Below are 13,954 nucleotides of genomic sequence, written 5' to 3'. Positions count from 1 at the left end.
GCAGAATATACCAAGGATGACTGAGGTACATTTATACCCCACAAGACATCTTATCTGGTAAATCTACACACATACTGCTGCACCATATGGAGACACCAGACTGAATCCAAAAGCAAAACAACAGAATTAGCAAGGCACGGTGCCCAAGTGAAGAACAGCCATTGGTAGTCTGGCAACCACTTGAGCTCCTAATTCAGCCACCCTGCAGCATGAACACTGCCTACTCAAATACAACCTGACTTGTCCTCCAACATTATATCAAAGGAACAATGCTCTGATTATTCTGTTTTCTTCATGGAATGTCACCGATCAGGATTTTTGCAGGTATTCTTTAGTCCATTAACCCATCAAATAAACCTCTCATTTACATGAGGCTAACAACTGCAGCAACATTTATAAACTTCGAGTTTTATGTTTCTTTACTTTTTAACCATAAGTAAACTACAACAAAGATCACTCTGCAGGCAAAACCAGCAATATTTAAGATAATACATGATCACTAGTGGCACAAATGCCTTTTAAAGCCTAAAGTAATTATTTAACTCCTTTAAATAATACCATACATTAAGTTCTGTTTTAAGTAATGCTCGAATTAAGAGGTTAGCTAACAAAAGAATTTACTAAGACAGCTCCTGGACAGACAAAATCTGGAATTTTGGGCTGCAGCAGGACTGAAATACTAAGCAGCACTTAATATTTGATGATGCCTACTTTTACAAAGGACATTTCCAAGTCTGTAAGAGTATGCCATTCACAAACAAGTCATAAAATAGGTGAAATGACAGTTGAAGGAGCCCTAAAGTTATGGGTTTATACCTTTTTTTTGGCAAGCTCCAAATAAAAATCTATTTCCTGCCCAAGTGACATAATTGCTATCATACCAGAAATTTCAACACAATTATTCAGACTAGCGATTCAAAATAAAGTCTCCAAAAGAAGCAATAAAAATCAGCAACTGAAAGCTGATTTCTTAAAGGCTTTTATGCAGGAGGCTATTTCAGCCAACAATTACTGAAAAGCCATTTAAAGAATAGTCACCTGCTTTCATTAATGCTGATAACCTTTTCTGTAGCTTTTATTCCATGTATCTGCTTACAGCAGCACATGACAGCATATGATCAGTGTCATGACATTGGTCACAACACTAGATGTCAGAATATGGAGACCAGAGATAGCTGGCATGTGCCTACCCCCTCCCAAATGCAGAATTAATAAAGAGAGCCCTATTTATAGCCTACTTAGAATTGAAGTTTTTATGATGCAGAATACACAAAATTACTTTTCTCACACATTCAATGTGTACATAGACAATAAATACGTAAGAACAAATTGTTCAAATTTTTTAAAGTAATTTTAAAAAAATTAATATATTTGGTCCATCAAATAGACATTTCCAATTCAGAAATGTACTCAGTTTGAAAATGTGGAGCATATGCAATTTCCTGTCTGAGCTACAATTGTGTTTTATGCAATTGTTTCCATAAAAAACACCCTCAACCAAACAACACCTCCCCTCCACCCCGCCAGCAACCCAAACTTTATAATATACACAATCAACCTGTAGTGTCACAGGTCACATGTTATAATGAGACAGTGCATATAATCCATCTCCCAGAGGCATGGGCACTTAAAGACTGATCTTGTAGTAACCTTATTAGAAGTTATTTTACTAACATTGACTGCTCTTCCAAGCACTGCAAGTAGAAACAGAGGAAGCTAAGCACCTATGCAGAAAAAGTAAGCACTATAAAAGATACTCCCCAGAATTTTTAAGTCAGACTGACTCAGTTGTACCATAGCTATAATGATGCAATATATTACATACAAGTTACTTGAATGTAACTTTATGAAGAGCCCTATAACACTATGTGCATTAGTATTTTCACACTAGACCACCTTAAACAGAGCAGAAAGCTATCCAGACCAACAGCTAGGTAATTAATCACTGTTACTTATTTACACTCGATATAGCAAAATAAACTTTCTTTTTCTAGATGCCTTTTTCTGTCTTTCTGCCACAACAATAGCACAAACACATTTTGATCTTGTAAGTACAGCACAGGCAAATAAGAGTAACAGAAATAAACGCCAGTGGTTACTTAACTCTAAATTGTATTCAGATATTTTTAAAACACATTCCTTTTTCACACTAAGCTATACGCTTATCAGACTTTCCAGCTTGCTGTTCCAGTGCAGTTCACTAAACTCTTCAAGGCAAACAGCTGTGTTGATCTTACCTAACCATCCTTTCCCTCCATGCAGCCAGTCCCACCTCACTCCATGTGGTTAAGTTAGAGACAGCCTTTTAATACATCCTGTCTACACTCAGTTCACACCTAAATGCAAGACATTTCAACTCATTTATGAGGTCAAATGAAAAACCACAGGATTATTTTTAAAAGAGCATCTTGCTACAATCCATAAAAAAAAATGCTACAATATTTCTTTGTAGTCCACTTTCAAAGGCTAGTCTAAATAAACATCATCATTAAACAGACATTTTATTCAGATAATGTCACATGGCTCACTAGTAACAAGTATGTACAAATTGTCACAGCAAAAACGTCAAAACAAGACAACTCTGTTTCCTATGCAATAATTGTGCTGAAATAACTTTAAGATCTAGACTAGGAAAGAAAGACATTGACAGGCATTCAAAATTATGCAGGAGGCTTTTTCAAAAGCTAACATGGCACAAAGACACACTGTCGTCAAACATCTGTTACTTCAATTCAGCTATTATTTCCAGTTGCAAAACCTCCAAAGATGACTAAATGAATCAGCAATGATTTGTTTTGGCTAAACAACTCCATGCTTTTATTAAAGTCTATTCAACCCTTCCACTGACCATAAAGAAAAATAGGCGTAACTGACTTGAATAAGGATTCGAGATATTTTTCAGTAAGTTGAGAACTGAGATAAACCAAGTCAACACCTAAAACTGTAAGTCTACTTTTGTCCTCCTCTGCAGAAATTTAAACCAAAAGCAACTCCATAGGTAAGCAGTGTTATACAACTTTTCACTTTCCTTTGAGATGAGACTTCACCCTTATGAACTATTAAAAGGGAATGAATACAAACATCTTATTATTAAATATCAAGCATATGTGGGGCTTCTTTTATGTTTCAGCATCCTAGTCTTTCAGCAATCCTAGTGAGTAAAAAAAAGGCAGAAGAGATAGAATACTTCTGAAAAATACATTATCCTTGATACATGCTAATGTCTTGACTGTCTCTGAGGTGAAAATGAGGTAAAAAGGCTCATTTTACTTTAAACATACTCTTGAAAAAAAAAACTTGAAAACTCTGACACTGAAAACAGTCTTCTTTGAAATTTGAAGAAGAACATGGGTAAAGATTACATACTTAAGACCACAGTAAATTATATATCATTTTCATCATTATATCCAAGTTAAAAATACTGTAATGGTTTTGGCTTGTTATTCCTACTTGAGAAGCAGTATTCATGAAGGTACTATTGGATAACGTGCAAGAGTCTCATTATACAGCTCAGTCTGAGGTCTCTTCTTTATTTGACAACCATCAATCTGAACCACACAATGGTTTTACACCAGTAAAATGTGTGCGTGAAACTTTACTTCCTTCAAACACATATAAAGTGAGATTTAGTGTCTGGACACCAAAAATAAAAAGTCAGTTTTCTGAATCAATGTCTTCAAAATAAATAATTTTGTCAGAAAAGCTTTCATAAGCCTGTAATTTCAAATATTAAAAGCACCCATAATTCAGAGTTTTCCTTTCTTTACCAAAAATTCCACAATATACTGTTTACATCAATTCTGTTCATCTGTTCCGGGTAAAATCAGAAACTTTAGAATTGAACTTACCCATTTTTACTAAATACCCGTATCCATGCTTGTATGTTTGGCCCCAGCATACACAAGCACTGTAAAGTAGTAAAGGTAGACAGGAGAACTGCAAACAAAAATGTCTCAGTCACTGACCTATAAAGAAGAAATATTACAAAATTAAGTGAGGTAGTTACTAATTTTTTAAGAGTTCCAAGACTTAAAAAAACCCCTCCCTCTAAGTCAACTTGTGAAAGCACACATGCTTTCTTAAACCTCATGTAGAAGAATAAGGTATCTTCTTCTTACTCTGTAGAATAGTAAAGATGGAACACTTTAAATAACACGGGTGTACCTCATATAGAACAACAGTTCTGAATTGAAGTAAGCTTGCATATTTACTTAACTATTCCATTTCTTTTTCTAGCTTGATGTACTGGAAGCAACCATGAAACCAAGCTACATGATGCCATTGTTAGTCAGTAACTTAATAGCGCTCTCAGAAATCAGGCTGCTTCACGGTGGTTTTTTTTTTAGTCATTCCTAAAAATTAAAACACTAATATCAAAAGGATGAAAGATATGCAAGATATATGTTTTAGAGTCTTATGGGGAACATGACTGCATGAAACTTTGAAAAATTTTTGTACCCACATGTTGAACTTTAATATTAAAGTAAAAGGAGCTGTTTGTAACTGTTTTGAACAACACATCTCCAAATATACAGAAATTGGAATAGCCAGCTTCTAAAGAAACCCCAAACAAATAAAAAAACAAACAATCCATCCTTTTTCCCCTAGCCGGGAGCTTATCATTTAACTTCCAGTGTACCAGGAATATACAAGTACTTATACCAATATCTGCGAGGAGAACTGCCCCCTAAAATGTTTAGAGAAAGACAGGGTCTTCTGACTTACTCTATGAGAGGTGCTCCATAAAGAACAATAATCGCATGAAATAGTATGCAAGACATGAAAAAGTATATACAGCATTTTAGAAATCTGGATATCTAAAAAAAGAGCAATAAAATGTCAGAATAATGCTTCAAAACAAAAGAGAACATAAGTAACATACACAGACTGTATCAATAGAATTGTACTCTGCCTATTTCTTTAATTTCAGCTACAGCACAGTATGATAATAGCATGGTATATTTCAGAACAGTTTTCCCCATGTTTAATACTTTAAATAATTTATTAAAAATGATCACACTACCATCTAAATTTTTGTCATGCACCCTATTATAATAAAGGCAAACATACAAAAAATATAACTGGAAATGACAAGATAAACAGAGATAATTTTATTGGATATTTTTACATTTCTGTTTTACATCTGAGCGTTACGTCCATTCATTAAAAGGCACCTTTCACAGAAAGTGAAAAAAATATTTAAAAGAAAATAATGTAACATTAAAAAAAGACATTCAGAATCAAACATAGTATTTAAAATTACATGAAATAAAACCCACAACATTTTGAACTTGGCATCTTAAGCTCTAAATCCATGTGACAAAGGTCCATGCCTTTCTATAAATCTGCAAAACACATGTAATTTTCTGTGAATTTAAACAACAGTTTCTGGGTACTCACTATATCATATAAAAGCATAGCCACTTCATAAACAGTTCTGGTTAGGTCTGTTCTGATCAGGTCACCAATGGAAATCCATCATTTCACTTGAACACTTTTTTTTTAGTTTATTCTTTATACGCTAGGCTGTAATGAAATCTCACCTACAACACAAAGCCCGTTTCATTTTTAAATCACAGATGGTTAAAATACTTGTTTTCCATAATGATTTTGTGTATTTCACATCCTCCTCCATCAGCAAAACCAGACAGAAGCTTTGCATACAAGATACTGCTTTCAGGGATGCTTGCTTAAATGTTTAAGAATCACTACATCAGAGCACTAAATCTTGTCTGACTCAGCAAGCTGGCAGTGCAAGACTGTGCATCTGACTCCAAAACACTGGTGTATTCCTCCACTCCTGAACAAGTTGTATGCTGCTTCAAATTCGCTCTGTTCAAACATATTTCACTGGGCTTTGTACCTTTAATGCTCCCATTAAAACCTGTAGCTACAAAAATTTCTCCCAGATTTAGATTCTCCTGTATGCAAATGTCATCATACAAGCAAATGGAGACATTTTAATACTTTTTCACATAATTAAAAAAAAATTTTACCAACGTTGTTTAAATTGTAATGAGCCTGTCTTATGTCTCAAATTCTAAAAATTGTATTTCTCTTCCTTCAACGTTATTACAAACTTCTAACTACACACAAGAAAAGCGTTTCTTCATAACGCTGAAGGTCAGGCCCGGACTATGAGTTCTGCGCCCATTCAATTTTGCCAATTTTTGCCACCATGCAAATTGTCGTAGGATCAACGGCTGGGACTACAAACAATATATTGAGAAGAAAAAGGAAAGGCACAGAATTACTCACCTGTATGTGTTATTTACAGGTAGAAAAAGTTTAGCATCATAAAAATATTGGAGAACTTATTTCAAAAGGTGCTACACTCAATTAATTCATGGAAAATAAGAATTCACCACCAAAAATTTATATTCTTTCTCATTTTATTATTTCAATGAAAGAATCTGTTTCCCCTCCACATTGTCTGGTAGCGATTTAAGAATAAAAATCTTACCTTGTGAGCAAATGAACTTCTCTTATGAGACTGATTTGGTTTAAGGACTAAGTGCAAGATTATATTAAGGGTACTAACACAAACAGAACAAATACACAGCCACGCGAGGTGTGTCCCCAAAACCGTGAATCCATCCCAGAAGAAAGATGGAACAACCGCTGTCAGAATGATGGAAAAAACACAGAGGAGGTTGGCAGCCAAGAGCCTCCTTATTTCTGCTTCTTTCATTGCGTTCCCTATAGACCGGCCACCTGCAAGACAGCAAGTGGCACCCCGTTACTGCAACACAGCGGCCGCGCTACAGGGCCAGATTTCTCCTAGCCGCCATACTCAAGGCTGCGCTCCGAGCTTAGTTTGGGGGCGAAAGCGATTCTTTTGGGGGCAGAAGAACGCCGTTCGTTTAAAAACCACCCCCCAACCCCGCGGAGCGCTCGCACCGAGCCGCCGGCCGGCCTGCCCCGGCCCCAGCGGCCCCGGGGCCCTCCGGCCGCCGAGCGCGCTGCTTCCTGACAGACAGAGGGAGCCGCCTCAGCCCGCCCAGCCTGGGCCTCTCCTCGCCGCTCCCTTATCATCCGGGAGACAGCGGCGGGGCGGCCTCCTGGCGGGCCTCACCCGGAGGCGCCTGTCCCGGGCCGTGAGGGGCAAGGGCCCGCGGTACCGGTCCGCCTCTTACCGCAGCGCCGCCGCCGTGCGCGCGTGGGGCCGCCCGGCAGCGGAAACCGGCGGCCCCCGCGCGTCAGCTCCGGGGCGGGACCGGACGTGGCTTGCGGTTGTTGTTGGGGGGCTGGGGCCGCCATGGTGTGCGAGAAGTGTGAGCGAGGGCGGCCTGGGGCAGCGGGGCCGCGGGTCCTGGGGTCATGCCGCCCTGCCCGAGCCGCTGGGCTCTGCCCTCGGGCGTCCCCTGAGCAGAGCAGCAGCTGCGGGGTCCGGGCTGCACAGGGCGGGCTGTCGGTGATGGGTGTGGGAGCGTCTGTCTCAGCTGTCGTTATCCTACTGGCAGCGCTGGTCGTGAGTATTAACGTAGTTGTAGTTTTAATTTTTGTCCTTTGTAACGTTTCGTTACGTAGGTGAGAAGAAGCTCGGTACGGTGATCACTCCCGATACGTGGAAAGATGGTGCAAGAAACACAACAGGTAATCTTGGGGAGGTTTGTTTAACACTTGTTCTTCAGGTATCTTAAAGCCAGTTGGGCACCTGAGCTATCTTACAATCTTAAGGCTAAAATCTGTAATAGTTAGTCGGGTTAATTTTTAACTCCTGTAGTTTCCTTGTTACGATGATTTAATGCATTGGGAATTTGTTTACCCCAAGCTTTTCAGTATTGAGATGTCTGTGGTTTTTTCTCCTTGTATGGAACGATGGTAAGCAAACAGCAGTGTATAAAGTATTCTGCTGCCCTTGGGCTTTAATGCTCTGTCATATGGTTTACTTCTCTTTTTGGCTGCATTTGCACATGTGTAAGTAAAAGCTGTTAAACCAAGCTTTTTAAAGTACTCTTGGAACCGGATAATTTGTTGGTTTATGGTTTTATTCTTTTTTGTAGAAAGTGGTGGTCGCAAGTTAAATGAAAACAAGGCATTGACCTCAAAGAAGGCAAGGTTAGTATTTAATACTGATTTTGGCTGGAAAAAAAAGTGTTTGCTCTAATTGAGGCCTGTTTCCTGCATATCTGGCTAACTGTTCAAAACTTGCCCAAAATACACCTTTAAAAAAAACCCCAAAAATTGTAGGGATTATGACATTTGATTAGTTGGTAAAAGTATGTCCATACATATTTCATGGGTACATTCTGCTGAATCATAGAGCGTGGGCAACTATTTTACTGCAGTTCTCATGGAAATTGTAAGGGTTTGATGCTTTTGTTAGGAGAGGAGCTGGAAAGGCTTATTTTCTATGCTAAGGCTGCCGGTACAATATCTTGAAAGTTTCCTTAATGCCTGGGGGATGTTCTGTAATGCAAGGGGGCAAGGCCCTGCTGGAAGGTGTTTAAGTTCAAAAATAGTCGAGTATCTTAATAAAAATAGGCATTTTTCGTTCTGCTTTTGTTAAGTTTTTGTCCGTAATGCAAGAAATCTCTCTTAATGGGGAAAGTGGAAGCTTTTCTGTAAATACTGTGCAGCCTATTAGAAATAATCCTCGTGTGTCCCTTTTTTAAATTCTAGTTTTTGCTGGAGTTTCTGTCTGGGCCCTCTGGCTTGGACTTTTTAGGATGAGGCAGAGGAAATACTTCAAGGTGTATAAGTAAAATGCTTTCGTTTTTCCCAGGTTTGATCCTTATGGAAAGAACAAATTTGCCATATGTCGGATTTGTAAGAGTTCTGTCCATCAGCCAGGGTCTCACTATTGTCAGGGATGTGCCTATAAAAAAGGTGAGTTTCACTGAGTACCAAATTCCCCCAATTTGGTTTGAAATTGGAGAGCAAGTGGAACTCTTGAATTTTGTTTCACCCTACAAAGAGAAGGCTAAGATGAGATTTAATTGCTATCTTCAGCTACTAATAGGAGGGCATAGAGAAGGTGGAATCAGACTCTTCTGAGGTGCACAGTAACAGAATAAGAGACAATGTACACAAGTTAGAATTCAAAATACTAATTACATATAAGGAAAACAATTTTCACCATGAGGGTGGTCATATATAACAACAGGGACCCACAGAGGTTGTGGAATCTCTGAGAGGTATTCAGAGCTTGACTTGAAAAGCCCTGAGCCAGCGTCATCCAGGTTGTCCGTGTTTTGAACTGGTCAGGGGCAGGACTAGAGACTGCTAGAGATCATTTCCAACCTTGGTGATTCTGTGATTCTTTTTCTTTATATATCTCTGCTTCTGATATATAAGCAGTAGAACTGGAAGAATAACTGTAAGTTTAGTCTTGGCAGTTGCATAGAAAACTGTCACCTAGCAAGCTTGATTTTTCTTGGTGTTCAAAAATGAAAAAAATTAGATTTTTGTAAAACTCAATGGGTCATTGCAATCTTTCATCTGCTCCCTTCTCCCCTCTCCCCTTTCTGTAATAGCTAAATCTAAAACTCTAAATAGTGGCCTCAAAAAAAAAAAAAAGCCTACACCAAAAAAAAACCCAAACCCATCTTACCACCCAAAAAACCCCCACAAAACAACATAAAATCCAGCTTCTGATCTTGGTAAAGCAATAGGCTAGCTTAACAAAAGTAGAATATCTGAGGAATGAAAGGCAAAGAAAAAAATAAGAGTTATAAAAGCAATTAAGAAAGTATCTCTGAAGGCAAATCATGCTCGTGGTTGTCTTTGTGCCTGCATGTATTCTTACGCATTTGGTGGCTTAACATAGCCATTTAAAGATTTATTCCTCTAGAAAGAATCTCCGGTCCTGTTGTGAACATGCTTAATGCATTGTAAGTCAAACTTGGCTTAAGATGAAACAGAAAAATGGAAAAGAATAATATAATCATCATGCGTAGAAAGCAAGATATTGCACTGTGCAGTACATAGTATAGAAAATCTTTCTGTACTTACGAGTTATGTATGAATGACTGCATGGAAATTCTGCTTATAACTGGAAGCTTTCTATCTCCCATATTCATAATAAGTCTTCAGGATTGTTAAAAACTGTTTAAAAGTCCCTGAGGGGGGGGGGAAAGTCAATTTCAAGCAAATTTGATGGAGAGCATTAAGGATATAAAACTTGTATTAGTCCTGTGATTTTTAGCAGGTAAGCAGAAGGGCTCAAAGTTGTAATTCCTGGAGGGGGAAAAAAACAACATGAAACTCATATTATTAATACAGAGGAATCCACATAGCACACAGACATGCGGTGAACCGCTTGCTAGATGTAGAGCTACAGCTAACCAGTAGTAAGTTTTGTTTATGAAATGACTTTTAATTCTTCGATAAATGTGCACTGAGTCAGTGGTTTAGCAGCCTCCTGTAGGAGGGTTGCCTTTTCTAGTTGCTAGATGCTCAGCAGATGTCTGCCTGAACCCTCTATGTTAGACCTTGTTCTCGTTCTTAAACTTACGGCTGGTTTGGGTAGGCTTCAGGGTTTCATCTTTGTCTGCTTGTGTATCCTTTCAGGTTGAATCTGTTTTCTTCATAAAATTCAGAATTTTAAGTGGTTTAGGTTCTGGTTCTGACCAAAGACTGTGGCACGTTTCTTGAAGCAAATGCAGTCATATGGTTTAGTGCTTCAACTGTTGAACATCTCTGAAATTGAGAGGCAATCTAAAGTTAATTAATCCTCAGTTTAGACCTGAAGTGAACAGCCTGTGGGCTGGATTTTGCCCTCCAAAATAAATCATGTGACATGTTCCCTGCTGTTCCCTTTCCTAATGGACTTCTAGATAGGTGTCCGGTCACATGATTTGGAAAGAGTTAACAGGAGTAATTGCCACTTGACATTTTTTTTGTCTGCTAATGAATGGTCTTGTAAAATGAGATGTGGCCCTGCCAGGCAAAAGATTTAGCATCTTTCTGCTTTAGAAGAAGAGGGGGAACATTGAGACAGCCCCTGCTTCTGCCCTTGCCAAACTTGTGTACCTTGCTGCTCTAGTCTTCTGACTTGCCACTCTTTGGGTTTAGGTTAAAGTCCTCTGGGAAATCAGTGGTTATCTTCAACATTCAAGTATTCTTGGTGTCCATTGTTTCTCACTTCTACTACTCTATAAATAGCTTAATTCTATGAAACCTGTTCTTCTCAACTTTCTCAAGGGTCTGAAGCTCCTCACCTGTTAATCTTACATTTAGCAGTCAGTTTGTTGGTGACTGTATTTTCTTAGCCTAGCTACTTTCTGTCCATCTTGGGCTGTCATGGTTTGAATGTGGCTGGTAGCCAATCACCACACAGCTGGCCACTTACTTTTCTCCCCCCTCCCCAGTAAAATAGGGGAGGGACCAAAGAAAGGGAGAATTCATAGGTTGCATAAAAAAACAGTTTAGTGAAAGTAACAAACCAACAGTAAGTCCAAGCAGGTAATACAGAGTGTGGTTGCTCACCGCCCAGCGACCAGTACGCAGTTTGCCCCCAGCAGCAATCCCAACAGCATGAAAAATCCCGCCAGGCTGACCAGAGGAAATGAGAGAGCATCAGTCTCCTTTATATACTGAGTTGAGCATAAGGTCACATGATATGTAATACTCTAGTGACTGATCTGGCCTGGCCCTCCAGCTGTACTCCCTTCTAGCCTATGGAAAGTTAACTCTATCCTGGCCGAAACCAGGACATGGGCCTTGGTTTGGTTACAGGACTTAGAAAGTTTAATAATGCACCATTTTTACCTGTTTGCCAGATGGGAGCCTTTCCTGGCTCTCTTCCAGTATTCCAGCAAATTACAGAGGCTTCAGGCAGTGCTGTGAATCATAATGCTCTCAAAATAGAGCTTACTATTTTTTTAGTGGCAGTGTTACACATATGCTGTGAATACTAATTTGTATTAGAAGTCATATTATTCTGAATTTGCAACATCTGGTGAGAAAATGCACAGATAGATTGCCAGTGAGAGCTCATTTAAACAATTTTTTGAAAACTGCCTTTACAAAAACATAGCAACTATGTTTTTGATTAAGAACTTAAATTATTTTAATAATTAACCACCTTTTGTGTGCTTATAGGCATCTGCTCAATGTGTGGCAAGAAGGTCTTGGATACGAAGAACTACAAGCAAACTTCTGTCTAATTGTACTGACTAGTCTTTTTATGAACTTTTAACTTCTGTGTCTTTGTACAGTAACTTTTCTCTAAAATAATTTGTGAATATTATTTTCTGGAATATAACACATGTACTTAGAATGAGATGAAAGGGAAAGAGACCCTGATTGTTTGTCTAGAAATGTACATAATATTTGATTTTTGTTGTTTTGTCACTAATGTTAAAGGGTAATGGTTTGCAGCAATGGATACAGTTCAAAGTGATTGAGAAGATCCTAAGTGGATAGGTTGAAACTATGTTACTATCGTAACACAGATCTTTGAGATTAACGCTTACTCTTTTGCTGTAGCTGGAGTCTTCTGCTTGTCTGATAGTAATATTTTATAGATGAATAAATGATGAGCTTATATCACCTCATTAAAGTATTGTCTTCATTAGTTCTATGCTTACAGGTATTTATTACTCTCACTCCAGACTATTACATCGTCCCCACTAACTATTGCTCTTTGGATTTTAATGCAATTGTCCTGCTGAATTTTGTTTCTGCCTACAGTAGTGTTGGTTAAAGCACAAATTGTTAAATTTACTGAAATCTAGTGTGTTACTCTGCCAGTTCTTACTTTAGCAGTAAGACTGATTAGGTATTCCCTTGTTAGCCTCTAAGGATGCTTTACATATGGCATCTGGTGGCCCAAGGCAATAAAATAATGAGCATCAATTTCTAATGCCAAGTCTCAGTCTCGTCACTTTCTAGGTTAGTCTTGCTTTTAAATACTTGGTTTGAAACAGGCTCTTGAATTCTATGATGTAATTGCTTATATACATGTCAAATTTGAAAGATCAAAACAGGCTGCCTTCCTTTCAGCACTGGTTTGATGTAAGACTTGAAGGGAGTCTCTGAACACGACAGACTGAGTGAGTGTGGCTCTGCATTTCTTTTGTCCTTTGTTTCTACATAACAAAGCAATTTCTGTTACGGAGAGCAGTAAGTGTTCACTGCGCATTCATTTTAAGGAGAAAAAATGGTACTCTTAATTCATGGTGGGGTTTTGACTAGACCTATTTAAGTGTTTACTCCTCCCAGCAGCCTCCTCTAGGCAATTACTTATGCTTTTGCAACTTTCCTTCAACTGTAACAGGAAAACCATCAGTGGGAATTTCCCTATGAATAGATACTCTGTTTAGGTTTCCTTTTGTTCTCATATCTATTACTGAGACAACTGCATGAATAATGGAGACTGAAAAATCGCTTTCTTTCTTTGTTAGTGGCAGAAGATAAAGAATACTGGGGATATATCGTTACTCTTTTTACTCTTAGCTCCTGCCTGTGGTTGTGCTGTAAGTAGCCCACTAAGGGGGATTGCCTGACATTTCCTGTCACCCTTAATTATCCATTATTGAGCATTTGTCACCAAAGTTTTGTGTTCCAAATGTTGACATCCTGCAGTTGCTAAAACAGTAATTATTTTCATCATTTTATATCTGCTAAGAAGCTTTGTCGGGATAGTGGAATGAGCTAGGTCCCCCAAAAGAAGAGAGGAATGCTGCTGCTATTAATTTGAAAAGCTTCACCTACCTTAACAATTGAATGGAGATATGTGGATCAGCTAGCTGGTGATAGTTGGCAGCCTGCTAAGTTTGTTTCCAAACACATCAAGGAATTCTAATTTTAGTCTACATCTCTATGGCACATCCTCTGTATGGATGAAAAGAAAATGTCTGTGGTTGGCTTCAAGTGCTTTCAGTAGAGTGTGTGGCAATTTCAGGTGGCAGGTTTTCTGTTATTTGCTGAACTCTTCACCCTTGAGGGGTGTGTTCTATGATTGGTTGATTTTTTGCTATTCTGTGAATAAACTTCTTTTCTGGTC

At 38.5% G+C, this 13,954-nt stretch overlaps 2 protein-coding genes across 5 annotated transcripts in view; one reads left to right on the top strand and one right to left on the bottom strand.

The window, feature by feature from the left end:
- PIGF (phosphatidylinositol glycan anchor biosynthesis class F) overlaps nt 1-7,204 on the bottom strand; it is a 20,499-nt gene extending 13,295 nt beyond the window's left edge. Inside the window, exons 1-4 of one of the 4 annotated variants that reach the window (XR_012632912.1) lie at nt 7,137-7,204; nt 6,464-6,714; nt 4,726-4,817; nt 3,849-3,965 (exon numbers count right to left, since the gene is read on the bottom strand). Coding sequence is in view for 3 of the 4 variants with exons in the window: in XM_074897073.1 (XP_074753174.1) it covers nt 3,849-3,965; nt 4,726-4,817; nt 6,464-6,691 (437 nt within the window). In the remaining variant the exon portion in view is untranslated. Of the gene's footprint in view, nt 1-3,848; nt 3,966-4,725; nt 4,818-6,463; nt 6,715-7,075 lie in introns of all 4 variants that reach the window. The other 3 variants (XM_074897073.1, XM_074897072.1, XM_074897074.1) reach the window with 3 other exon arrangements.
- CRIPT (CXXC repeat containing interactor of PDZ3 domain) lies at nt 7,160-13,954 on the top strand. Its single transcript, XM_074897078.1, has 5 exons — nt 7,160-7,274; nt 7,531-7,596; nt 8,007-8,061; nt 8,729-8,832; nt 12,049-13,954. The coding sequence occupies exons 1-5, from the start codon at nt 7,259-7,261 to the stop codon at nt 12,111-12,113; spliced, it is 306 nt and encodes a 101-aa protein (XP_074753179.1). The 5' UTR covers nt 7,160-7,258; the 3' UTR covers nt 12,114-13,954.

This window comes from Athene noctua, chromosome 1 (genome assembly GCF_965140245.1).
Source record: "Athene noctua chromosome 1, bAthNoc1.hap1.1, whole genome shotgun sequence".
Lineage (NCBI taxonomy): Eukaryota > Metazoa > Chordata > Aves > Strigiformes > Strigidae > Athene > Athene noctua.
This window is presented reverse-complemented; position numbering and strand designations above follow the sequence as displayed.